General features: G+C 46.6%; 8 protein-coding genes across 8 annotated transcripts; 2 read left to right on the top strand and 6 right to left on the bottom strand.

The window, feature by feature from the left end:
• Positions 1-455: 455 nt before the first annotated feature.
• Positions 456-2,010, bottom strand: V8C40DRAFT_247887 (Alpha/Beta hydrolase protein). Its single transcript, XM_083216424.1, has 2 exons — positions 1,968-2,010; positions 456-1,912 (listed from the first exon to the last, which is right to left on the bottom strand). The coding sequence occupies exon 2, from the start codon at positions 1,462-1,464 to the stop codon at positions 565-567; it is 900 nt and encodes a 299-aa protein (XP_083072035.1). The 5' UTR covers positions 1,465-1,912; positions 1,968-2,010; the 3' UTR covers positions 456-564.
• A 206-nt stretch (positions 2,011-2,216) lies between these two features.
• On the top strand, positions 2,217-4,758 carry V8C40DRAFT_247884 (FAD-binding oxidoreductase). Its single transcript, XM_083216423.1, has 7 exons — positions 2,217-2,526; positions 2,584-2,894; positions 2,953-3,385; positions 3,448-3,509; positions 3,570-4,000; positions 4,066-4,271; positions 4,333-4,758. Exons 2-7 carry the CDS (start codon positions 2,856-2,858, stop codon positions 4,614-4,616), a joined length of 1,455 nt encoding a protein of 484 aa, XP_083072034.1. The 5' UTR covers positions 2,217-2,526; positions 2,584-2,855; the 3' UTR covers positions 4,617-4,758.
• Positions 4,759-4,855: 97 nt separating this feature from the next.
• On the bottom strand, positions 4,856-10,939 carry V8C40DRAFT_275409 (uncharacterized protein; the record flags this gene model as incomplete). Its single annotated transcript, XM_083220706.1, has 8 exons — positions 4,856-5,182; positions 5,263-5,439; positions 5,800-6,115; positions 6,154-6,613; positions 7,141-7,213; positions 7,262-7,431; positions 7,570-9,162; positions 9,502-10,939. 8 exons carry the CDS (start codon positions 10,937-10,939, stop codon positions 4,856-4,858), a joined length of 4,554 nt encoding a protein of 1,517 aa, XP_083072033.1.
• Positions 10,940-11,622: 683 nt separating this feature from the next.
• V8C40DRAFT_266873 (putative NRPS-like enzyme) lies at positions 11,623-13,105 on the bottom strand (the record flags this gene model as incomplete). The annotated part of the gene is made up of 3 exons (XM_083219796.1): positions 11,623-12,587; positions 12,659-12,792; positions 12,846-13,105. The coding sequence occupies 3 exons, from the start codon at positions 13,103-13,105 to the stop codon at positions 11,623-11,625; spliced, it is 1,359 nt and encodes a 452-aa protein (XP_083072032.1).
• A 563-nt stretch (positions 13,106-13,668) lies between these two features.
• On the bottom strand, positions 13,669-15,099 carry V8C40DRAFT_280048 (agmatinase; the record flags this gene model as incomplete). The annotated part of the gene is made up of 3 exons (XM_083221336.1): positions 13,669-14,744; positions 14,792-14,918; positions 14,971-15,099. 3 exons carry the CDS (start codon positions 15,097-15,099, stop codon positions 13,828-13,830), a joined length of 1,173 nt encoding a protein of 390 aa, XP_083072031.1. The 3' UTR covers positions 13,669-13,827.
• Positions 15,100-15,832: 733 nt separating this feature from the next.
• Positions 15,833-17,776, bottom strand: V8C40DRAFT_275406 (uncharacterized protein; the record flags this gene model as incomplete). The annotated part of the gene is made up of 6 exons (XM_083220705.1): positions 15,833-15,864; positions 15,898-16,011; positions 16,064-16,111; positions 16,374-16,537; positions 16,674-17,546; positions 17,583-17,776. 6 exons carry the CDS (start codon positions 17,774-17,776, stop codon positions 15,833-15,835), a joined length of 1,425 nt encoding a protein of 474 aa, XP_083072030.1.
• A 1,803-nt stretch (positions 17,777-19,579) lies between these two features.
• On the bottom strand, positions 19,580-21,448 carry V8C40DRAFT_275405 (MDR family MFS transporter; the record flags this gene model as incomplete). Its single annotated transcript, XM_083220704.1, has 5 exons — positions 19,580-20,712; positions 20,769-20,943; positions 21,001-21,052; positions 21,115-21,191; positions 21,260-21,448. 5 exons carry the CDS (start codon positions 21,446-21,448, stop codon positions 19,580-19,582), a joined length of 1,626 nt encoding a protein of 541 aa, XP_083072029.1.
• Positions 21,449-23,137: 1,689 nt separating this feature from the next.
• On the top strand, positions 23,138-24,224 carry V8C40DRAFT_280042 (uncharacterized protein; the record flags this gene model as incomplete). The annotated part of the gene is made up of 2 exons (XM_083221335.1): positions 23,138-23,864; positions 23,926-24,224. The coding sequence occupies 2 exons, from the start codon at positions 23,138-23,140 to the stop codon at positions 24,222-24,224; spliced, it is 1,026 nt and encodes a 341-aa protein (XP_083072028.1).
• Positions 24,225-24,248: the final 24 nt, after the last annotated feature.

Here is a 24,248-nt window from a genome sequence, read left to right as displayed (position 1 = left end):
CCACCGTCGCAAAGTGTAACATCTGAGTACATTTGGCCTTTTAGAGTCCGAAGTCTTACGGTGATTGTCTTGATGCGCTGACTCCCGTTCTAAAACAAGCCGCCTATTAAGACTTACTCTCTTTAATGTGTCCAATTATGAATGAGCTTAATGGCAGAGAGAAAGATCGGAGTGATGAAGATGCATCCAGAGACGGTATTGGTGACCGCGGAGTCGTGAGCTGTATATCAATCGCCGTTCAATGGATCGGTAGATTTACACATTTTACAATAGTACTAAGGTACTGAACGTACGGTTTAGGCGGCTTCCTACAGCTCATACTTTATTTTAACTCTGATTGGTAGAGAAAGGTAAGTACTATGAGGGCAATGGCTATCATAAAGCACTCAGTGCGAGCATAGGAGCCTGGCTGGAACTTAGACTTGGCTTCCACCAAGCTGTTGAAGCAGGTTCCTAGCCTGTTTTGTTTCTGGACATTATGTCTATACGTCTAGTTGTGCATAGCATATCTATAACAGTTCTGTGCTCAGGCCAGCAGTGCCTATTACACAGGATTAAGTCTCCCTATTCTCCCTTCTTCACGTTGGCGAGAATCGCATCCACCATCTGTTGGCGAACTCGATGTGGTATCTCATGCCCGCAGTCTTCGATGATGACGAGCGTTGCCCCTTCAACATCATCTCTTAGAGCCTCGGCGTGCTTTAGCGGGAAGATCTGGTCCTTTGCGGCATGAATAACAACAGTCGGACATCGGATCTGTTTGAGTAACTCGCGCGGCCACCTTACACCCGACGCATCAGAGTGATTATACTTGGTCCACATAGTCCCGCTCTCTTTCTCGCGGTAATATGTAATCTCAGACTCCCTTCTCGATTCAGCCTTTTCCTCCTCTGTTGGCGGCTGAGTTGCTAGAGCAAGGTCAAGTCGCATATATGATTGGATCCAACCTTCGTCATCGTCTCGATCATCCGGAATCTCATATGCTTCGGCTAACAGCCACTGCCCCTCCAGGTGTACCCGAGGCAGGTTATCACTAGGGATCTGTTGCCGCCCAACTGGGCTCGTGAGCACAAGAGCTAGACTTCGAACGACATTCGGCAAGCGACTAGCTGTTTGCCACGCAAGAGTTCCACCCAAGCTGGTTCCGATGAGGTGCACGTTTGTGAGTTTGAGATGTTTAATGAACCCTACGATATCGTCGACCATGTCGTCTAGTGTATATACCGGTGTTCCTTCTGATGGCTTGGTAAAAGAGGTTGACCGGCCTGTATCTCGATGATCAAATCGAATAATGAAATGTGGATGATCTGGAGGACTAAGTGGCCCAATAATCCAACCAGTTTTCTGTGTCATGGCACAACTATGTCCTGAGATGAGAAGTATGGCCGTATCTGATGGGTTGCCGAATACCTGATAGCAGATCCGGCACCCGGACGGAAGTGACGCAAAAAGTTCTTCGGACATTTGCTCAAGATGTTCTCTTTAAACGAATAATTTGTTGTGGTTGGTGATTACTTCGGAAACAGAGTCGCTCTGGTTGAAGCTGTGTTTGTTTACCAACGCGACCAGCCATTTCGACTGGAAGCCAATCACATGACGGCTAATTGGAAGTGACTAAGTGACTTTCTTGCGAAGGATTGGAAGAAGTGCGGGACTTGAGATATCGCAATGCTATCATCAAGGATATGATGTTGGTTGTGTTAATCCTGCGCTTTCGTATTGCTTTATAGGCAGATTCTGGTAAAACCCTCGGATTTCTCCCAATATCCAGCCTTCTATATCTCTCTGCATATTGTCACTAACCTTCGTTTTATCTGAAAATAGACTATCCCTATTTATGCACTGTCTATTAAAAGCAACGGCGATTATTTTAGATCGGGCTGAGCAGGATGAGCTACACGTACGAGGTTCACTGACTGGCCGTTAGCGCCCAAGCAATCGCTGAAAGTGAAAGTGATATAAGTCACCCGGGCTTTTTTGTAGGGCAACCCAATAAGTTCGCGAATCAATATCTTCAAGTTGGCATGTTTCATCAAACGTGTCAAATCGACGCAAAGAATAGGACTTCCGAAGATATTCACCGGAAGGATCTGAAAGAATTCACCGGAAGGATCCGAAAGACGTCTGTGCCGTGCTCCACTGAGCTTATCTCCAGATTTGCATTCACGCACTGTAGAAAATCTTCAACCTCTGCGATTATCTTCCGGAGATGTAGATATATCCGAAGGTAGGAATAACTGAACTAACGCCTGCAGGCCTGCTTGATCCTTTTGTTCCACGTGTAATCTTGCCAGTGGTCCTTGGCGAAGATCTAAGATCCAATCTTCGACACCCACGTTGTAACTGTCCTCGTCATCTGGTTCCAATGGACAGCTCGCATGCTCTCAGCTTTCTTCTATGAATTGGACGACCAAGTCGAAGATCAGCCCCTTATGTCACGATCTTGATTAGATATGAAATGCAACATCTTCCTATTCTGCCGAGCGACCAATTAGCGCACAAAGCCGCTGACAGTCAGCATTCATTGTATATTCAGAAAGCAGGGCGTCATCAGCAATTGGTATTTAACTAAAGTCTATTTAGGCTTAGGACTTTGCTCGATAATCACTATTGCCAAATGAGGTCTATGCTGGCTTACAGCGTCTTCTTAATATGCGGTAAACTGGTAAATGTGCTGAGGTCAGATAAAGAGGGGACATAACAACAACACCGGCCTATTTACATACATCATACGGCGTACCCTTACTTTTTCTTCTTCACACAAATTCTCTGCAACCTGATCTAACTCAGCTCCTTTATCAGCTTATAGTTTTTATTATACTGTTTTCTTCATTGCCGGCTTTTTGCAACGAAGAATGTCTTCTGCGGCCACCACAAACGCCAGCGGAAAAGCTGTAAGCCCCCGGTCTATTTTCCACCACTGCAGACAGCAATTGAGTCTAACAATTATAGGCTGTGATACTTCGTGAGAAGCTAGGTGCTGATAAGGTCATTTTGCCAGATGACACTCTCCCAGATGTAGGCCAGTTTGACACAACCTTTTACTTCATTGCACAGGCTGCGCAGATCGTCCCTGTATGCCGCGTACTCCCCGTCAATGCTGCGGATGTCGCGACAATCCTCAATATAGTCCGGGAGACTGGGGCTACTTTTGCAGTTAAATCTGGAGGTCATAACTCATACGCTTCTGGAACCAATGCGGAGAACGGAATCACTATTGACCTGAGTCGTCTGAAAGATATCACCATCTCTGATGATCGCAAGTCTGTCAACGTTGGTGCGGGCTGTAGGTTCGGCGAAATCTACGACAAGCTGGAGGCACATGGACTTGGGTGTGTCGGTGGCCGAATTTCTAGTGTCGGGGTTAGTGGACTTACTATGGGAGGTACGAATATGTTTAAAAGCAAATATGCATTCACTGACCGGTTGCTAACTTTAACTCAATAGGTGGCATTTCTTTCTTCTCGTCCGAAAGAGGGCTTGCTTGTGACAATGTTATAAGTTACGAGGTAAGATTTGCATCCAACAACCCTCAGCTGCGTTTATCGATCACTTACAGTTTCTTCAAGCTTGTTCTTGCCAATGGCCAAATTCTAAATGTTAGCGAAAAGTCGCATCCTGACCTTTTCTGGGGTATGAGAGGAGCCGGTATTACTTTTGGTATCGTCACTCGTATGGAGCTGAGAACCTTCAATTTTGGACAAATATGGGGTGGTGCCAGTGTATTCGCCCATGAAAACAAGGCTGCAGTTTTTGATGCATTCAATAAGTTTGTACACGATGGCTCAGATCCTAGTGCGGAAGCTTTCATGTTAGCTACCGATGCCGCAAAGGATGGTAACAGCGTGTACGCCGTCATCACGTCTCACAGCAATCCCCAATCTGACACCGCCGCCTTTGATGATATTAAAAGTCTCACTCCTCTTGCCTCAACGACTCAAATTCGAAGCTTGAAAAATCTTTGTGACGAGATGGATAGTCAAAATGAGCCAGGTTTCAGGTATTTGCGTCTTGGGCGATCGAAATAAGGAGATTGAAGTGCTACAAGCTGACTACCTCTCCTAGATTCCGGACTTCTTCATTGTCTGTGAAATTCCATCTGTCGACGCTGGAACAGATTGATACCATTCATAAAGAATCGGTCGCCCTTTTAAAAGATTGCGATGGTTTCGTACCCTCTATATTATACCAACCATTGCTCGGTTCTATGCTTCCAAAGGACGCGATTGGCAATGCGTTGGGAATCAAACCGGAAGAGACACCTTTAATAAGTACGCCAAGAATGCAACATTCTACAAATAGATGAGGGTTTACTGACAAAAAGTTCAATAGTTATAGCAATTCTTTGGAGGTGGACAGACGTTCAACATGATAAGATGATCTTCGATGTTGCCGACCAGTTTGTGGACAAAGTTGAGAAGGCCGCTCAGGCTCAGGGCACGTTCCACCGCTACCAATATCTCAACTATGCAGCCAGACACCAGGATGTATACGGTAGTTATGGAGAGGAGAACAGAAAACGCCTTCTAGAGATCAAAGCAAAGTATGATCCTGAAGATTTGATGTCAACACTGCGTCCAGGTATCATCCAGTTGTCAGGCTCGCAGAAGGCATGAGGCTTTGGAGAAAGATTCTGGTGCCAGATCATGCATTATTCGATAGACGGCTACTTGGCAGATTCGAAAGAAAAAGAATTTTTTTTTCCCTCCTTTTGACATGATGTATAATCATGTTCAAGATTGGGTATACAAAGTGTAATTACAACAATCTCCACGCTACACAAAATAAGCCCTCTCGCCGAATTACCCTTATATACCTCTCGCTTCATGTTGCTTTCCAAGCCTGCCGTAAGAACTCAGTCTCGCTTGACTCCCAATTGTTTGACCGTCCGTAATCCGAGCACACTTAGCACACAGACTAGTGCCATGGCGGCAAACATAGTCCAGAAGACGGCGCGATATCCAACCATAAGGGCACTGGGCGAGGCTTTATCGGCGTCAATAGATGCATTAGTTACGGAGGCAGCGATGAGTGAAGTGACAGTTAGGCCAATGGCTGTTCCAAGCTGTGCGCAAGTGTTGAAGACGGCCCCGCTCAAAGCCTGCATATGTGTGGGGAAAACGTCTGAGACGACGAGAAGGCCAACTGTGAAGAGGATATCGCAACTCAATGGAGCCAGAATCTACATGTAGTTAGAGACAGATCGATTTCCTATCAGATGTTTCAAGCAATAAACGGTATTCTTGACGAGTAGTCACTCACTTGGGCAAAGAAAGCATCGTACCAATAAGGCCAGCTGGGTTTGATCAGGGCCATGAGAAGTGGCGCAACTGTACTAAGAGTGGAGGAGATGAGTACAGACCACATGACAGGCATACGGTTTACAAAGATCCCGGTCGATATGTTGGTAAGTGCTCCAGAAATAAGGGACGGGAGAATCTGCAGTGAAGCATGCAGCGCCGATTGACTCTGTACTTGCTGGAAGCTGAAGAAAAGGTCAACTCATATCCCCGCGAAGACTGTTGCTAGTGGCCGACGACTTACAACAGACTGCTATACAATTCCATGCAGTTACACACAGCCGTGGTGAGTAGTACCATCAGACAACAACTGGTGAACACCCAGTTTCTCCATAGCGAGTTGGGGATAAGTGCATTGCGCTGGTGCCTTTCCTGGTACTGCATCCATCCTATGAATACAGGAATCAGGGTAGCACTAATGACCAAAAGAACAATGGTGGATGCCTTATGAATACTATGGATGTCGGCAGATAAGATTCTGAAGCCCTGCATTAGCTACGCTGAGGAGTGGTAAATCGGAGAGGGATCCGTACGCTAGAACATAAGATAGCAACGCCAAACTTGCAGTCCCAATGAATGCACCAATGATGTCAACTTCTTTCAGAATTCTAGACCAAACCGATTTTCTTGAACTGACAACGGCCTTCGGCAACGTCCAAACACCGACCAAGAATAAAGCGAAAGTGGTGGCTGCGGCAAGATAAAACGCGGCCCTCCAGCCGGTGCTATCAGCAAAGACGCCACCAAGGACGAGCCCAAGGGAGAATCCGATCGGACCAGCGAAGCCCAAACACGCAAAACCTAAGTTGCGCGGCCTTCCTTCCTCTAAGCTGGTCGAAATAATAAGACGGACGAGGGAACAATGATGGCGTTCGTGATACCCTGCAAGGCACGAAAGGCAATCAATTGGCCACCGGTTTGGGCCAAACCGCAGGCCATCGCGGAAACGGCGGCAGCGAAGGCTCCTATCAAGCTCATTGTTTTGGTGCCTATCACGTCGGTGATAGAACCGGCCAGTAACAGACATGAACCTGCAGTGAGGTAGAAGACGGAGGTAGGCCAGACAAGAAGTCCCTCGTCGATATGCAAGGAGGCTGCCATGGCTGGTAGGCCGACAACGACAACACCATTGCAGAAGCTGCTGAAGAGATTCAAGCCCAAGAGCTGAGCGACAACGAAAGTAGCTCGAGTTTTCGAGTGGATGATGAATGTTTCGCCGCCCTCTGCTGGTGTAGCGGGCGAAGAGTCTGTCGAAGGATCATGCAATGCTTGAACTGGTGCCGATGCAGGGAGGCCACTGACAGGCTGGAGCTCTACCGATTGTAATTTCGTAAGGACTTGTGTTGCCATTTTGCAAATATGTACCACAAGATCGATGTGATTTATTCGAGTTTCTGAGGTTGTGAAAATGTGAGTCAATAATTCCTGGGCGCTGTCGGCCCTAGTAGATTAGATCCATGTCTTCTTGCAACCGGCTAATTACTCATAATTGTTGGTTCCATGTTATCAATTGTGACTAGGTGTGGATGCACTCATCCAAAAATATGCGGTTGGTCAGCTTGCCTCGGACAGCCACTAAGTATTTTTGCTGTGTATGCCAACATTTTGGACACTCCTATCTTGGTAGGTATGGACTCAATCTGCGCAGTTCGACAGTATAGTCACTTTATTAAGATGTGTGCAATGGCCCGGAAATTGCGATTTAAATTGATGGAAGATGATATTTGCCAGAGGCTAGCATCATCCGCCTTACTACGAATCTGTTGTTCAGCTGGCTAAGGTTCCGGAGGTTGTTCCCCTCTGTTTACTCCGGTATCCAGTGCTGGTTTTCCGTCCTCACGGACCCGGAATGAGTCCCATTTGTCATGTTGGACCTCCCATACCGAGGCCCTGCGATTGTTCCGCTTCCGTCCCTCAACCCCAAGAGCGCCGAAGCCAAGGCCGGTTGAGCTGTATCACACCCTCCTCTCATTATCATCATCATGAAACAAATATCGCCCTTCATGACTTATTATGTGCTGTTCTTGTACGCTTTTGCCAATAACGGGAGATTTCTTAGCAAGTTTTCTTGCCTCGTCGATATGCGTTTGACCTTTTTGAGATGACCTCTGAGGCAGGGGGTCCAGTTTATCTTGGCTTTAATACCTCAACTTGGATCGACTAATAATTGTATGGTTGTGTTTGCCCTGGGCACTTCCGATGACTCTTCTTTGTGCCAAATATTCATCATCGTCTGCGGAGCTGTCGGTATCGCTATTAGATGGATAACTCCAGTTAGCGGGTGGAGAGTTTAGAGACCCCTCTTTGAACGGAAGGACGATGAACTGGATGTTGCAGAGGTACTCTACAGAGCGTCGGACGGCCGCTTCAATCTCGCCTGAGGTATCAAATTCTTCCGTTGATCTGATCTTGACTTCTTTAGCCGTTATTCTATCGCCAAGGGCCGGCCCCAAATGTAGCTGAATGGCCCACAGCGGGTGGGCTTCTTTGTCTCGATCAACGTCAGCATTGGCTTGGCCAACCCATGAGTCCCAGTCCAATTGTTTAAGAGATATTTGAGCTTGCGACTGGATAGCATTCCAGAATTCGCTAACCGGTAAACCGCGGCTCATATCATGGAATACCACAGTAGGCTTCATTGTTCCATTCTCTCGATCATCCTCGCTGCTAGGACTAGAGCAGCCGCTGTGAATGGACCTAGGAGGGGTCATAGGTCCGGAGGAATCATTTAGTATTCCTCGTTGCGCTTGACGAGCTACATATTTTGCGACGTAGGTAACCTCTGCTATATCCAGCCAATAATCGGGCGGGTCGGAAGGAAAGCATCCCATGCGAACTGCTCCAGCGACCAACCTCCATATATAGTCGTCTGTGTTAGAAAGGCCAGCCGCTTGATCACCAATGATATAGCCAGGTTTGATAACCATGAAGGTTCGGCCCGTATTGGCCGGCTCCCTCTCATCCTCACGTGTGGAAGAAGGGTGGACGACTTCGTCGTATAGGCGGCCTGCAGCCAGTGTTAGTTGTTCCGATACGTATTTGGCCTGGCTGTATCCCTCCGATTCGTTGAGAGTTTGTAGATATTCCTCATCTGTCTGGTGCAAGCCTTGTTTGATGCCGCCAGAGATGTAGACAAAATTTCGAAGGTGTTGAGATTGGAGAGCCGCCTCTAGTAAATGGAAGGTTGAGATGACGTTTGCCCTTTCCAAGACGTCGTAGCTAGCACTGTAATTCACAACAGCTCCGTTATGTATGATTATGTCGATATTGGACATCTTTGCCCATTTTTCTTCTTGTAAGCCCAAACGTGGTTCGGCCAAGTCTCCTAGCCAGACTTCAATGCGAGAGAATGCACCCTCCTTCCACCACCCTGCAGTAACTGCGACTTTGCGAACCCGTTCTCGGGCAATGTCAATGTTGGCTGCCCGTACTATGATTATGATCTTTCTCACTTGATGGTTGTTGAACAGCTCGCCCAAGATGTGTGTTCCCAGATATCCAGTCGCGCCCGTTAGCAATACCTGGGAGCCTCGACTTCCTAGAGAATCCGCGCTCGGCAGATTTATAGATGTACTTCCAAGTCGTGTTACCCAAGCTCCCAGACTCGTAGATATATCCATCTGTGGCCCATCGACTATCTGGCCATTTTTGTGTGACTCCACCAGTGTTGCCAGATGTTGAATCGTAGTCTCTCGACGCAGGAGTTGCGGTACTTGTATGCTCAAACTGAACTCTGTCCTTAATGCCTTAGAGATGGCAATGGCACTAAGAGAGTCCCCACCGTATTGAAGGAAGCTGATGTTTGTGTGAATCACGGCCGCGTCCAGTCCCAAAGTTTCTGCCCAAAGACGCTGGAGGGCCACTTCAGTATCGTTGTGAGGTAAAACATAACCTTCTTGTGGAAAAATACGGCATGCCATCAGATCTTCACTGGATATCTGTAATGCCAAGGAGCGCAGAAGTTTTCTGTCAATTTTTCCGGACGGAGTAAACGGTACTTCAGACAGCTGGAAATATAGAGATGGTATCATATAGTCAGGAAGAGCTGTCCGTAAGGCACGATCAATCTCTGCTTGAAGGCCCTGTAACAATTTGTCAGGCGCATAGAGATATATACTTGGTAAGTTTGTTGACTTGGCTAGATGTTTCTGTGGCAAGTACTGGGGTTGAAGCTCGAGTTGACATTCCAAGTATAAAAAACAGGAAATGCTGGCATTTTGAGTATTTTGGTTGGATATTGTCGACTCAACGAGTACTTCTCTCACTCGGACCGGCGATTCCATGGCTCCTGATTGAAGATAATTCCAGATACGGAACTCGATCGCACTCAGATCGACACGTTGGCCCCGTATTTTGACCATGGTATCTTTACGGCCGATATAATCGAACGTCCAGTCTCGGTTGCTTCGCACAAGATCTCCCGTTCTATACAACCTGCCCCGTCGACCCATAACACTGCCATAACCGTTAGTTAGCCATGCGGGATCAACAACAAAAGCTGTTTCTGTTTGCCCTGGCGCATTTAGATATCCCATTGTCAGCATCGGGCTCTCCACTAACAACTCCCCCACCTCGCCGAACCCACAGAGAACGTCTGGGTTGTCAGATTGGACCACCCAACAGTTCCCGGGATGCTTAGATCTTATCTGTGAAGATACCGAGTTTTCCTTGATTATAGGCGCAAGAGAAACAATAGGACATTCCGTTGCTCCATACCAATTGAACAGAGAAATATCCATGTCAAATAAAGGGCCAATTCGTGATGTGAGTGCCTCGCCCGTAAGCACAACCAATTTGATCGGCGTCGAGACAATGGCTTCAGCCAAAGCGGACATTACTATAGACGGGGTGGTACAAATGCAATTGGCTTGCATTGTGTTGATGGCTGCGACGAGGTTATTTAGTCTCTGTGTCTCTGAAGGAATACAGAGACATCCACCAGCAACCAGAGTCATAAATGTCTCATGGAGGCTGATATCGAATGAGAACGAAGAAAACTGGAAAAGCCGGGAACTCCGTCCGAGCTGGAGGATTTGTGATCCGCACACCGCAGAAGTCGAGATGCATTCAGGGTTTAGCATCACACCCTTTGGTGATCCTGTACTGCCGGATGTAAATACAACAGCCGCAATATTTGTCGATGCGTTCTCAGCCAGGCGCTCTATGCCACTTAATATCTGATATTCGAGGCCGAGGTGGTCCACAGCAAATATTGGTACTGTCGTATCGATTACTATTGTGCTCTCCGATATTGTAAGGATACAAGGTGGATCAAGGATATCCAGAATTTCGGCAAGCCTAGCCGCTGGCGTACGAATGTCGAGAGGAGCTATTCCCCAGCCTCCAAGCAGGGCCCCAACCATGGCAATAGGCATCCATTTCGACTTGCTCATCACGATTGGCAGTACCTTGCCAGAGTGTTGGCCAATTTGTTGAGACAAGCACTTGGCAAGATTTGATGCCAAACGCATCAATTCTGCATAGGTGTAATTTCCGTCCCAAGCAACGATAGCTGGATTATCGCCCTGTATGCTTGCCCGCTGGGCGATCAGCTCTTGGACGGTTGTGGAAATCACACCAGGAACTTGAGCGTTCCGTATCCATAGTTCAGAAAGCTCTGATGCTTTTATTGAAGACATTATGGCGAGAAAGAATAATAGTAAACGCAATCAACGAGAGTATGTTATAGATATCAATTTCTTTTTCAAAAGAGTGACCTTGTTGACGCTCCAGCAGAGGGATCAAGTTATATATCTTTCCTACCGCATCTACTTAGAAGGTTACGTCTCTGGCCGCGAAGGTACTAAGTGATTTAATTCTTGAAATACGAGGCAAGTCGCCGCTTCTCGTGCTTCCTGAGACTAATGCGAATCCAATCATGAGGGTCGCAGACCTAGTTCAGCTGAGACATTGAATGCATTTATACAAGCCATATCCTGATTCATAGTCACATAATGTTTTCGAGTCTAATCTCTGTATGGCTGGGGATCAGCGGGACAAGAGTTCTTTGCGAGTACTGCAGTAATTACGACGCAGATCGACTACATTCATGTACGAACGAAATGACGGGCTGCAGAGCTATTCCTGGGAAGTAGTATTACGGTCCACATTGACAGAAGAGAGCACTATGTCTAACCAATGGTGCTTGCATTTATCAGTGATCTATGATTGCCAAAGATGAATTAAAACATATCCAGGTCCTTGTGCTGATTAGATGCTACCATTGTTGAAAGAGTACTATAGTGGACAAGCTGAACAAGCATTCCCAACACAAATCCCCCCAAAAGAATTCAGCACTGGGACTTCCCGCTGCTAAATATCACTATTCAGAAGTGGAAATCACATGTTCCAGCTCATCACATAATGCCAGGACTTCGCTCACCGTGTTGTAGTGAACAAAACTAGCCCGAATAATTCCGTCGCTGTGTGGTCGTAAAACGTCAAATGTTGCTCGTGGTGCCCAGCAATCACCCCACATAAGCCGGAATCGGTCGCGAACATGAATCTTCATCACAATGTCACTAGACTTGCGCCCAAGCACCTCGAATATCACAATTGACACTCGCTGATTTGGATCTGCTGTTTGTTTTCCGAACACTCGGTAGACCGTGGGCCGACTGAGCAAGTAATCCAAGAAGACTTTGGTCAGGACTGTCTCCTGCTGGATGATGGCGTCCCACCCAAGGTTGCTCAAATAATTCGAGATGGGACCACACATTGCTTCCAGCTCGTAGCAAACATTACCTAGGTGAATCTTGCCATCAAGGGTAGAGGCATCAAGGAAGTAATGGTTGATACTGCTCATATAGCGGTCTTGTGCGCGACGGTGTGCGTATAGCTGCGCTATATGAGGGCCAAATACTTTGTACCAGCTGAAGCAGTAAAAGTCCACATCGAGTGCTTTGACATCTACTGGACGGTGGGGAGCCCAAGCAACTCCGTCCACAGCAATCATGCAGCCAGGGATGGTATGAACAAGATCGGCCAACTCCCGAATTGGATGTATCGTCCCAACTACATTAGAGACGTGATTGCAAGTAACAAGTCGCGTTTTGGGAGTCAGAAGAGGTTTGAGTGATTCAACCGTGAGGCAAGGGCTGTCTTGCTCGTCTTGTGATGGTGTCCACCATTTAATCGTAATGCCCAAACTTCGAGCAAGGTACACCCACGAGCTTGCCGCCGCTTCATGGCACAGAGTAGAGCAGACCATCTCGGCGTCCGAATTGAGATACGGTTGCAAGGATTGACTTAATAGCCGGAACAAAGCAGTCGTAGACGGTCCGAAAGCTGATATAAAACGCTTGGTGAGCAAAATAGAGCCTAATCAAAGAGAGCCAGCCATCTAATATTGAACCTACCGATCTCCGACGGATCGGCATTGATGAAAGCTGCACACTGGAGCCAATTGTTCGCATACTCGGCTTGTGCCGCGTCACTTCGAGGGTCTCCATCTCCGCGGTCAATTGGCATAGAAATCATCCGTTCACTTGCTCTGTATGGTCGATTAGTGCCATGCGTACTTTCAAAAGTCAGTTTAGAACATACACTGTAACAGCATCACCCAGTACCACGGTCCCCGATGCATTATTGAAAAGTACGGTCTCCCCGCTAAGAACAGGAAAGTGACTTCGGACTTGATTCATGTCAATCGCATCACAATTAGCCTCGCCAAACTTGGCTTTGTAAACGCTGGAATACGTGGCGCCCAGTGTGCTCTGCCCATTAAGGTGCTGAGAGGCGTGGTTGTTGTTTTGTGCCTTGACAGACGAGACGCCGTCTTCCACTGTAGTAGTACTCGGTGCCATGTCGAATGGAACAGACACACCAGAAAGTGATAGAAGATAGAACTGTAATGAATAGAGTAAAACGTATCTATGCTGGACTAGAAGTGGACAGAGAAGAATTTATATTGTGCCCGGAACTGGGGGGTTTGGCGTTGATGCACCGTTATTATCCTATGCCCCAGTGTTTCTCTGATCGCAAATACCCTTTTACAGGCACTCAGGTAGCCCCGTAAGAATCTGCACCCACATATTTGATGTGATCTATCGAACGCCTCCGAAACATTAGTTCTAATATGCGGAATAAGGATGCCTCACCTTCTCGGCGAGTATCTGTCAAAATTTGACGAGGCCTAATGTAGGGAGGCTGTGACAGATGCCAACATTCTATGAACGAGGGTATAACTATGCATCAGGTGCGCAGATTATTACGCGTTGCTCAGGTTTCGGAAATCTCGTGGATACAAGGATTAAAACAGGGCTGATTGGGAGCCAGAAAGCATTACCTTTGGTGGCAATTGAAGTCATCCTCTCTGGTCACTGGAACGAAACGGAGAACAGAGATAGTTGTTCAACTGTATGTTTAAGTCGGAATCAGAAGTAAGTTCCAAATCTAATAGCTAATGACTCCTAGCTTTACGCTTCAACAGCCAGCATACTACTTATACGTAGCCAGAAAGAGAAAGAATCCGGGAGTGAGTACTGACTTGAAGATGTCTAAGTCCATAGATTGCTTCCAAATTCCATTACAATTCCTCTTTTTGGTACTTGTAATCCTGTGTCTCAAATTTACTGGTCTCCATTTCCTTTTGAACCATCATTGAGATGGCTTCATAGGCAAGATTTGCAGCCGCAAAAGCCGTATCACCTCCGGCGCTGTCATAGGCTGGAGTAACTTCCACAATATCCAGACCAACAACGTCCAACCTAGAGAGAACGGTCATGATTCTCATCATCTCACGAGACGTCCAACCGCCCGTTTCAGGAGCGCCGGTTCCTGGGGCAAATGCCGGATCAAGCACATCAATATCAATACTGACATACACGGGCACGTCTTCCCCGATTGTATCGTGGATCTTTTTGATGATAGCGTCAGCGCCTTCATCGTCCATCTCTTCGACAGGGATGCGCAGAAATCCCAGGGAATCATCGCTGTGGAAATCCTGCAAGCTCGAAACCCTGCCATGAACCCCAGCATGAACTAGATGGCCGGGAAGAAGGAGACCCTCCTGAGCTGCCTGCCAGAACACCGTCCCGTGGTGGATCTCAGAAGCTTGCGACTTCCAGGCCTTGCGTGGATATGAGTCAGGATCCATCGTGTCGATGTGTGCATCGAAATGGAGAAGTGCGACAGGCTCTTGTCGAATCTTATGTAGAGCTCGGAGCATGGGAAGCACAATGGAGTGATCACCACCAAGAAGTACCAGCCGAGGATGACTCCATCGACTTTTTTGAGAGGTAGAACGTGACAGCAGCTCAAATAGGGCATCACCCATCTGTTGCATCGCTAGAACGGGGTCAATTGGAACGACGGGTATGTCGCCGCAGTCTAAAACCGATGCCCATGATTCGTATGGGTTGAAATGAAGGCTAGGATGGAAGCTTCTACCAGAGAGATGGCGCCCAGATGCCCATCGGATTGCCTTTGGGCCCTCACGAGCTCCTAGGTTTGTGAGCGGCGCTACATCTTTGGATCAGACGCAATCTTACCTGATCGGTATGTAGTAAGAGAGTCAAAAGGAACCCCCACAACGGCGATATCGAATATTTCGGAGCGATTGACCAAGCATCGTGAGTATGGGAGGTGATTAAATGTCGAAATACCAGAGAATGCCCACTATCCAACCTCAGTCAGCCACTGTTGCATTGGTCAAGTAAGAAGTACTCACATCGGAGCCCCATAGATCTTCAAGAGTAGGACTAGCCTCCGAAGATCCTTTGACGGACAAAGAAAGGGCAGCTATGACAAAGAAAATCGCAGGCAGTCGTCGAAACGAAGCCACAATATGTGAATTCATTTTTCCAGCGGCTTGTATGCAAAAGATGTCAAAAAATAACCAAGAAAGGAAGTAGGTACGGATGGGAGAAACTAAAAAGATCTTCTTTCTGGATGCTTTTCTAGATGGTTAATCCTGTGCGGGCATGCTGGAATATATGGTTTTCGAGTCACATTTTAGTCCACCGAGCTGTGCTTGTTGCCCTGTTTTAGGCTACAGATAGGCTTGTAGACTGTAGGAAATGTAACGCCAAAAAGTTTGAGCCATCCGGTGATTTAATTTGCTATTGCTGTCGCTGGGAGACGCACCCATTAATTATGTGTTAAAGTTACATGTGATGAGCTGACAATATTCATTAGAACTATTTTAACAGCGGCACCATGTCTTCTATCCTATCAGAAAAAGATCGGTCCCGCGACCAGTATTGCAGTGGAAGAGTGGCTCTGTATTTAATAACACGACTCACACGGCCACATCTTTACAGTAGAAATGTCTTTCTTGAAAGCTTTCTCTATGCTTGAATTCTGTGTCTAAGTGGTAATTAAATTGGGTTAAAAACGATCATCGATTCAAATTGCTAACAACTAGACTACGATGCGTATCGGTTTGCACCTAGCAACCGAAACCGGTACCGGCAGCTTCAAACTATAGCTGTGGGCCAGGATATCACCACTACACCCGGAGCATTCAATCTTACACCATTGCAAGAACTTCGTAGGCATGACAGGCTCCCGTTTCAAAGAAACGGTATGACTTACATATTTTCATTCAAGGACGGATAGCTATCTATTACATTGCTATCCAAAGGGCTGTTCTAACTTTCGCCGTGGTATTCAGTCTCATGGAGATATTGATACCAATCATCGGCAGGTAATAAAGACGCCGGGAGTTGACTCATGGTATAATCTGAGCGCATGGTAGAGATCAGTTGTGCTATTAGGCGTTAGTATGCATGTTAGAGATGATCTCTATATCTAAGGTCTACCTTGGCACCCAAAGTCATATTCCGGAGAAATGAGTACTGTGTTCGTATCTAATCAGTGCTTGTAAGTCTTATGATCCTAAAAGAGACGGATTTTAACGTAGAGTAACAAGTTTACCAAAGAGTAGAGGATTTTCATCAGTGCTTGGTATTATCGATTCTGGCGGTGCCGTTGGAACGGGGGCGTCAACGCTTGAGAACGAGTTCAACTGCATTGGTTCACAAGAGACTTGGGGCGTTTCTCCTGATTTGTGTATATGAGCATACGAGTATACTAAAGAATTATTTCTGAAAGCACTTTAATAAGGCTTACCACTGGTGTGCCTATTCTTCTTGGCCGTCATATCTCTCAATGCCGATGCAATGTGGTTTCCTAGCCTCGACAGTTGTAAATCCTTCACAAGCTCATCTATACCCAATTCCTTGAATTTGATAGCAGCTGCGTTCATTTGCTCTCTGGTGCATCTGGATGTATACCTACATGATTATCTGTCAGACTTTAGCCATGCGTCCGGGCGTTGAGGCGTACGCTGAGTGCGGCATGTCCGAGGGCAATGCGATGAGATACCCGAGATCTTCTGTTTCACTGAATATTTTGATCCACTCATGATACTTACAACCCTGATCAACGCAGTTCAAACATTTATTTGCGGCTTTTTGGCTTTGGAAACGGCTCGGAAAGTCTTCGCACAGCTTTTTGATCAGGCTGGAGCGCCCGTCTCGGACCCAGTGCATACTGGTGTGGTATCCAGCCTCCACGACATGACTGTAAATGTTAAAGCATTCAAATCTATGATAAATCCTCAGCAGGTCTCGAATGTCAGTGTTTTCTTTTTTCGTGGCAAGGGCGGCTTCCCAGCCCTGCCCATTCGGGAGAGCTACTTTAGCTTCCTTGATCGCACGAAGAAACTGTGTAGGGTCTGATTTGCAATTCTCCAAGAGTCGTTCGGTACTCGGCGTGAGTTTAATTTCAACACATGTGGATAAACGGCTGCTGCCACAGCTGTTATGATCTGCCCAGTTTTGAACAGCGGCTCCGTCACGTCGGTATGGGTCGGCGATTGCGAGAGTGGGCAATTTGGAGGCGGTATTTGAGGTAGACTGCTGGCATGAAGCGGTTTGTTCTGAGCAGCGGATACTGGGTATATCGCGGTGGTTATTCTCATCTGATATCAGAGTTACTAATGCATCGCCAGCATAGGCGCCTCGTTGCTGTTTCGAAATGTTGTCACCATTCGCAGAGATTGCAGGAGAGGAGCTCCCACGTCCTTGCAGATGATGACGGCTGATTGCGATTGAACCATCCTCTCTCTCAGGCCATTCGCGCCCAGAAGAAGGGATGCGATTGTATCGATGGTGCCCAGGTTCAGTAAGGCTCATTTCGTCTACGTGTGGTCGGACATGGACGTTTCCGGACAGGCCCGCAGCGCAACCCGAGAACCCATTAGTGAGTCTCTGTGTCGTCCGTAGTCGATGGATGTCACTTCTCTTGGACTCGATTAGCAGATGCGTGGGGTGTCACTGAGACAGACCAACCTTGTTCTTACAAAGCAAGAAGAATAGACGGTGTAGTGCAGAGATTTCGTTTGTTGACAGGTGCTGGAAACAATTCGACACTTGTGCCGCCGATATTCTATTCTCATTGGCGCTGAGGAAACGACCGAGTTGGGCAAGCAAGTCTTGTAGATCGGTGTTCGAATCCGATCCGTTCTGCATGTTTGGAAGTAACGAACTCGCATAAAACAAAGATAGGCTAAACACGGCCGGGGACGGCTATTTGACACCGGTTAGAGTTGGAGAGATATCGCAAAGGAGCGGGGATATCACTTGAGGGTGCACTAGTTTCGATGTTATATCAAGGGAATTTGCGAATGAGGTAAGAATCGACATATTCTCAGCTCAAGAGATAGGTAATACTTACATGTCCACTGCGCTAAACTCATTATTTGATCTTCTTCATGTGGTGACCTATTCATTTTACGTTCAATGTATTCTTGCAGACCACTTGCGCGTACTGATTTACAACAAGGACCTATTGTGAAACATCAGAGCGGGGATCTCTGCGGATCTACAGTACATGTAATGCGCCGTGGCGAGATAGTAATAGGCCAAACGTGGAACATGAAGTAACAATGATTAATATATGTGAAGTTAGCCACGCAAATTCGTGATATGTATTAATAGCAGCACCCTTAGGAATACACGCGCAGCAGAAATGGTCCGTACCTAGGCTAATGCTTTTTGCTACAAGAAGACGCAAACGTGACATGTAGCTCAATGCGTTATACTACTGATAGGAAATTAGGAATTATATAAACACCCAGTAGAGAAGAAAAAAAAGGAGGAAGAATGGAGCTTACATTAATCCATGGTATGGGGTGAAAATTTGATGTGGTCTTTAGTGGCTTTGGACCTGTAGTAACTGGATGAAACTTCAGCTATATGTAATTGCCTAGATCTGTAAATCGATGCCCAGACATGACAATCGCCAAGACTTTGGGGCAGTGAAATTGGCGCCAGGATTTAAGACATTCGATCCTGACGGCGTCCATCGCAGCTGGGATGCAGCGACGCGTCTCAGCAAGGCCCCACATACGCACGAATTTCTGAGAAATTCATGGCCTTGTGTAACTCCATGACATATTTGAAGTCATTTCAGCCTCTGTTCGGGGATGGTGGCTTATTGAAGAGTTCGAGGGCCTGGCAGTAAGTCGTTAGAACATTTTGTCGCGGTCATGAGGATAGCGCATAGGCTCGTCTCGTAGCCTGGCGATCGTGAGGTCGGTTGAGCAGTAAGCGAGCGAAAGCAACACTGGAGCAACGCTTGAATCAAGCCGATGTATGTTAGATAGCCTAGGGACAAATATTTACTCACAGTAGATATTCTCTAAAGCCTGAAAAATGGGGGATGGAGGCTCTCATTTATACTAAATCGCTCTGACTCAATGTTACGCTACCGTCGCAGGATGACCAATTACGGCTTTTTGTATAGAAAAGTCCAAGTAGCGGGCAATGCAACCTTACAGACCTTAGGTAGTCTACGATCGAGAAGGAAAGGCGATAAACTACTAATTGTAACAACAATGAAAACATCTAAATCAAAGAGAAACGCGTTTCCAACTGCTCTATTATGACTACTGCCTACATCGCATTGGCTAGGCTGTAGTCGGGATTTAGAGGATTGAGAGCGAGGGACCTTTACAAATCTCCAACGGGACAAGTACTCTCCAGAAGCTTAATCCAGGTCCGAAAGATATCAACATTCCTTCCTGGTATAATAAGGAACGAGAAATAAATAAGGGGATGGTTTATTAGGGTGAAAAATATGTTGAATAAGCATATATTCCAAGATATGCGAGAGTTCATTCTAAAAGTAGTCTTTGATAGTGATAATACATGGTTAAAGGTCGCAAGGCATGGTTCAAGGGATGAATCAGTTGTCTGCAATATATCCCAGCGAGCAGCAAATTGAAATGAAACACAGGCTGCCAGTTGTAAATCGTGAAGGATTGTGCCGTATCATGCTCCAGGTTCAATTGTCAAATTCTTTCCCTTAATATTGATCCAGGGTATCCCAAGTGATATCAAAACCGCAGCTGCAGACGCGGCTGCAGAGAGATAGAATGTACCTACAAGCGCCTGATTAAATGCGCCCAGAACGATTGGTAAATCTTCTGCAGGCACCAGAGTGCGAATAGCTCCTGAGCCACTGGCAAGCAGGCTCTGTAGATCAACACCGGGGATATTGACCGTCAACTTATCAATGAAGATATTGGCAAACACAGCTTGTGAAACAGCTAGAAAAATGGCACTGCCAAAGAATTGAGAGAAAGTGGCTGTAGAAACGCCGAGAGGACTCTGGGAAGTGGGCAAGGTGGCTTGCACTGCTACAACGGGCATTTGAGCCATCATGCCAAATCCTATACCTGGCAGGATTTGGTAGCCAATCCAGTGTGCGTCAGATGTGTTGAGGTCGAATGTACTGTAGAGTCCAATGCCGATAGCCATGAAAGCGCAACCAATGTAGACCCAGGGGTTTAGGGGACCCAATTTAGGAGCCAGTGCTCCAGATAGGAGAGCGGCGGCGATTTGTGGGACAAAGGTTGGGAGGCTCATGACGCCGCTTCTGATCGGACCGGCTCCTTTGACGACTTGGAACCACTCGGGGAGATAATACACGACTGAGAATATAGCTCCGTATGCAAAACCTAGAGTGAGGCTGCTGAAAGCAACAGTGCGGTTGACGAGTATGGACATAGGCAGCATGGCTTCTTCACCTTTGTAAATCTGCCAGAGGACGAAGACCACACAGAGGCCTCCGAATCCGAGGAAAAGCCCAATTATCTTCGCTGACTTCCAGGGGTACGTAGATCCTCCCCATTGGAGTGCAAGTAGAGCCATCAAGATTGCCGGAATGAAAAGAGATGCGCCGATAAGGTCGAGAGCCTTGATACGGTACTTGATGGGCTCGGTTTCTATATCTCTAGTAGGCGGATTGAAGAATACTACCAACACTAGACCGGCTACTGCACCGATTGGTAGGTTGATATAGAAACACCATCGCCACGATACGTGTTCTGTAAAGGCACCCCCGATCAAAGGGCCAATCACAGTCGCAACGCCGAAGAACGAGGATATAAACCCAATATACACTAAACTGTTTGGTTAATCTCAAGGGGGTACATTCGTAGAAGAAGGTAGTTCTTACGTGGTCTTTTCTCAAGCGGAGCGATGAATGCGACAATGGAAAAAGCACCAGATACGATGCCTGCTCCTCCAGCGCCTGCAACAGCACGCCCGCCGATGAACATATTAGAGCTCACAGCCACGGCACATAGTAGTGAACCGAGCTCAAAGATGGCAAAGAAGGTGAGGAATGTCCACTACTAGTTGTTAGATTAGATTCCTCGCATAATTGTCGTAATGGTACCTTTGCTTACTTTGAGAGAAAATGTTGCGTAGAGTTTACCACTTAACGGCTGTAGTGAACATCTTAATAGGGCCAAAATTAGCACTAATGCAAGATATAATAGTATGGGGCTAAGAAGACGTACAGCGCAAGAAAATATGCGCTCCCGTACCACCCAATATCCTTTGTGGATTGGAATCGATCTGTGATATATGGAATAGCCTAGAAAAGAAGCATAAGCCGGTTAGCTTGGTTCTAGTGTTAGATTCGCAATTCATGGGAATACCAACTGTAGCAACAATGGAAGTATCCAAGGCAATGAGAAAAACGGGCAAACTCAGTCCTAAGAGGATGAAGGCCACTGCCGCTGGAGAAAGTGATGGTTGGTCGGAGGGAGTTTCCGTTTCAGCGGGTTGTTTATTATCGCTGTCTGCATTGTCATCAATGCTTGTTGCCGTTTGAGATTCTTCCTTAGACATGACGAAGGCCCTCTTGAGCGCATTCATTTACAATAACAGATCAATGCCCTGCTGAGAATCAACAAGCAGGCTAAACATGATGGAAGAGAAAGAAACTAGTTTAAATGTAAAAGCTTCTACAGAGTGAGTGGATATTTCCGTAGCCACGGAGTACTCCGTCCGGAAGTTAGACCGCCATTGATGATCCAGATTACTATGAACTTTGTTTGAACATCTTACACATTCCAACTCCGCTGCGGAATTAAGCAACATTTTTTTCTTGTTTGTGTATGTTCTTAAGGCTATTTGCCATCGGAATTAAGAGAAATGGGTTCAATGCACTGCCTGCTAGTATAATTGAAAGCGAGTCACAATAACAACGACATTCATTTGTTGATGCTAAAGTATGCGCGGTCATGAATGTGTTAATGATCCAGCACATCAAAGAGCCCAATAAGAGACGTCACAAAAGAAAAAAAGCGTGGGGTTGAATTAGTGATTTAGGCGCCTGGGATGGATGCAGTATGAGAAGTTCAGCATGCTTGGAGGATGCAGTTCGGGATTATAGAATCTGTGAGGCTTTCACCAAGGCAACAGCGTACTTGTTGGTGCTTCAATTTCCGTCCAATGTTTTACCGTGTCTAATTTGCCACGAGAAAGGTCCATATAACGGGAATGCCTAAACCACCTCCGAAAGTAAGGAAAATTCCACATAGTTTACACAAATCCCTAGTGATGTGCATCTTGTTCGCCGTCCAGAAGAAATCGCTGCGTTTTATTCAGCGAGATTTTATAGATCCGCTAAAATAGTACAGCTTCTTAAAAGGGAAAAAAAGGTCTTGGCATCCCGATCTGGCCAATTGGTGCCCGCTCATGGACGCGCTCAGGGGACAATCGCCTCACTTTTACTCTCTGTTGTGCAAGTTGTTAAATTCTTATCAGTTACATTGACATGACTAGGTGTATTGATTGATCAACATAGGAGCGTTTGGCATGCGGAGAAGCTATTTCCGCTCCGCAGAAATGGTCAATGAGTTCATGACCAAGACATACTCTCGAGGAGGAAGATCCCCATCTGGATGCCCTTCAAAAGTCTGAAATGTGTCATATCGGGTTAAATTCAACAGGTTCACTAGCTCTCTTAAGATACTCCGTAAACAGAGCGACTCGAACATATAAAGGGAACCTCCATCTATAAATTGACCTCCTCGTCCTGCGGAAAGACTAATCAAGCCATTGCTTGCTAAGCCGGTAAAATAATCATTGGCAATATTCCCAATCAGACGTTATGTTATTCATCAAACAATGTTTAATAAACTCTTTGCTCCATATATTTGGCCTATCAATGGTCAAAATTTGTGTCCGTGGCCTTAAAGCTCATACAGACAGAAACGCTTAGCACACATTCCCAAAACAGTAATATCTCAGTTGCCTTCGAATACGATTGCTGTAATAGTCCTTATTCTACTGGAAACGTGTCACCATTATCAATCCATATAGGTTTGTTCTATAACCACGAATGATAATAATTAATAATTCTGAAATGATTGTTCAGCAAGGCGGACTTTGGGAACGGGATCTTTGCTGAAGTGAGTCGTAATTGATGTATATAAGTATGGGTAATAACTCGAGAAAAGAAAAGGTTTGTTCACTACCATTATATTATCATTATACACTAACTTCACCACGAATTCATAAATCTATATCAACATGGCAGAACTAACTGCGGCTATCCCTAGAGGCTCCCTCGTCCTCATAACAGGCCTTACGGGCTATATTGCAACACATGTGGCACAGGAATTTCTCCGCCAGGGATATAAAGTGCGCGGAACGGTTCGCGATATTTCTAAGGCGTCTTGGCTCACAAACGATTTGTTCTCCGCCGAGCATGCGGCTGGCAATGTAGAGCTTATCGAGGTGCCAGACCTTGGAGCTCCAAACGCTTTTGATGATGCCATCAAAGGGGTTGCAGCTATTGCTCACGTTGCCACTGTCTCGAACCTTGATCCGGACCCGAACCAGGTTATTCCACAGACTGTGTCTGGAATTGTTTCTCTTTTACGCGCCGCTGCTGCAGAACCCTCCGTCAAACGTGTAGTTTTCACGTCCTCAGCTGGCTCAGCCATGATGCCCATTCCCGGTGCGTCGGGACATGTCGGCCGCGATACCTGGAACGACGTGGCTGTGCAGGCAGCGTGGGCTCCCCCACCATACGACGCCTCCCGCGGCATGGTCACCTACATGGCGAGTAAGGTGGAGGCTGAGAAGGCTGTCTGGAAGTTCATTGAAGAAGAGAAGCCCGGCTTCGTTACCAACGTTGTGAGCCCATTTACCACACTTGGCGCTATGCTTCATCCCAGTCATGCAAGAGGTACAGCTGGTTGGGTTAGCGCATTATGGAAGGGTGATACAACCTTTGCTGGGTTGATGCCTTCATGTGAGTATCGCTTCGGCCAACCCTCCAAAGAGTTTCTTAGTATGTTAATAGCATGAAACAGCTATCTACGTTAATGTCAAAGATGTTGCAGTCCTCCATGTCGCTGCAGTTCTTGATGAAGACACCAAAGAAGAGCGGATCCAAGCCTGGGCGACCCCTTTCAACTGGAATGACGTCTTGGCTATCTTTCGACGTATTGATCCGAGCCATAAAGTTGTTGACGATTTCCCGGTGCCAGCCGCAATTTCTACAACAGCTGATGATAGGGACCCACTGAAGCTGTTGAAAAAATGGGCTAAGCAAGATGGTTGGAAGAGTTTGGAAGACTCCATTCGGGAGACTTTGAGCAGTTCTTCATAGATACTAAGCAGTTGCCACATTAGA

Source organism: Trichoderma camerunense (genome assembly GCF_050948025.1).
Source record: "Trichoderma camerunense strain CBS 138272 chromosome Unknown V8C40scaffold_11, whole genome shotgun sequence".
NCBI lineage: Eukaryota > Fungi > Ascomycota > Sordariomycetes > Hypocreales > Hypocreaceae > Trichoderma > Trichoderma camerunense.
Note: the sequence above shows the minus strand (reverse complement) of the source record. Positions and strands in the feature narration are given on the sequence as shown.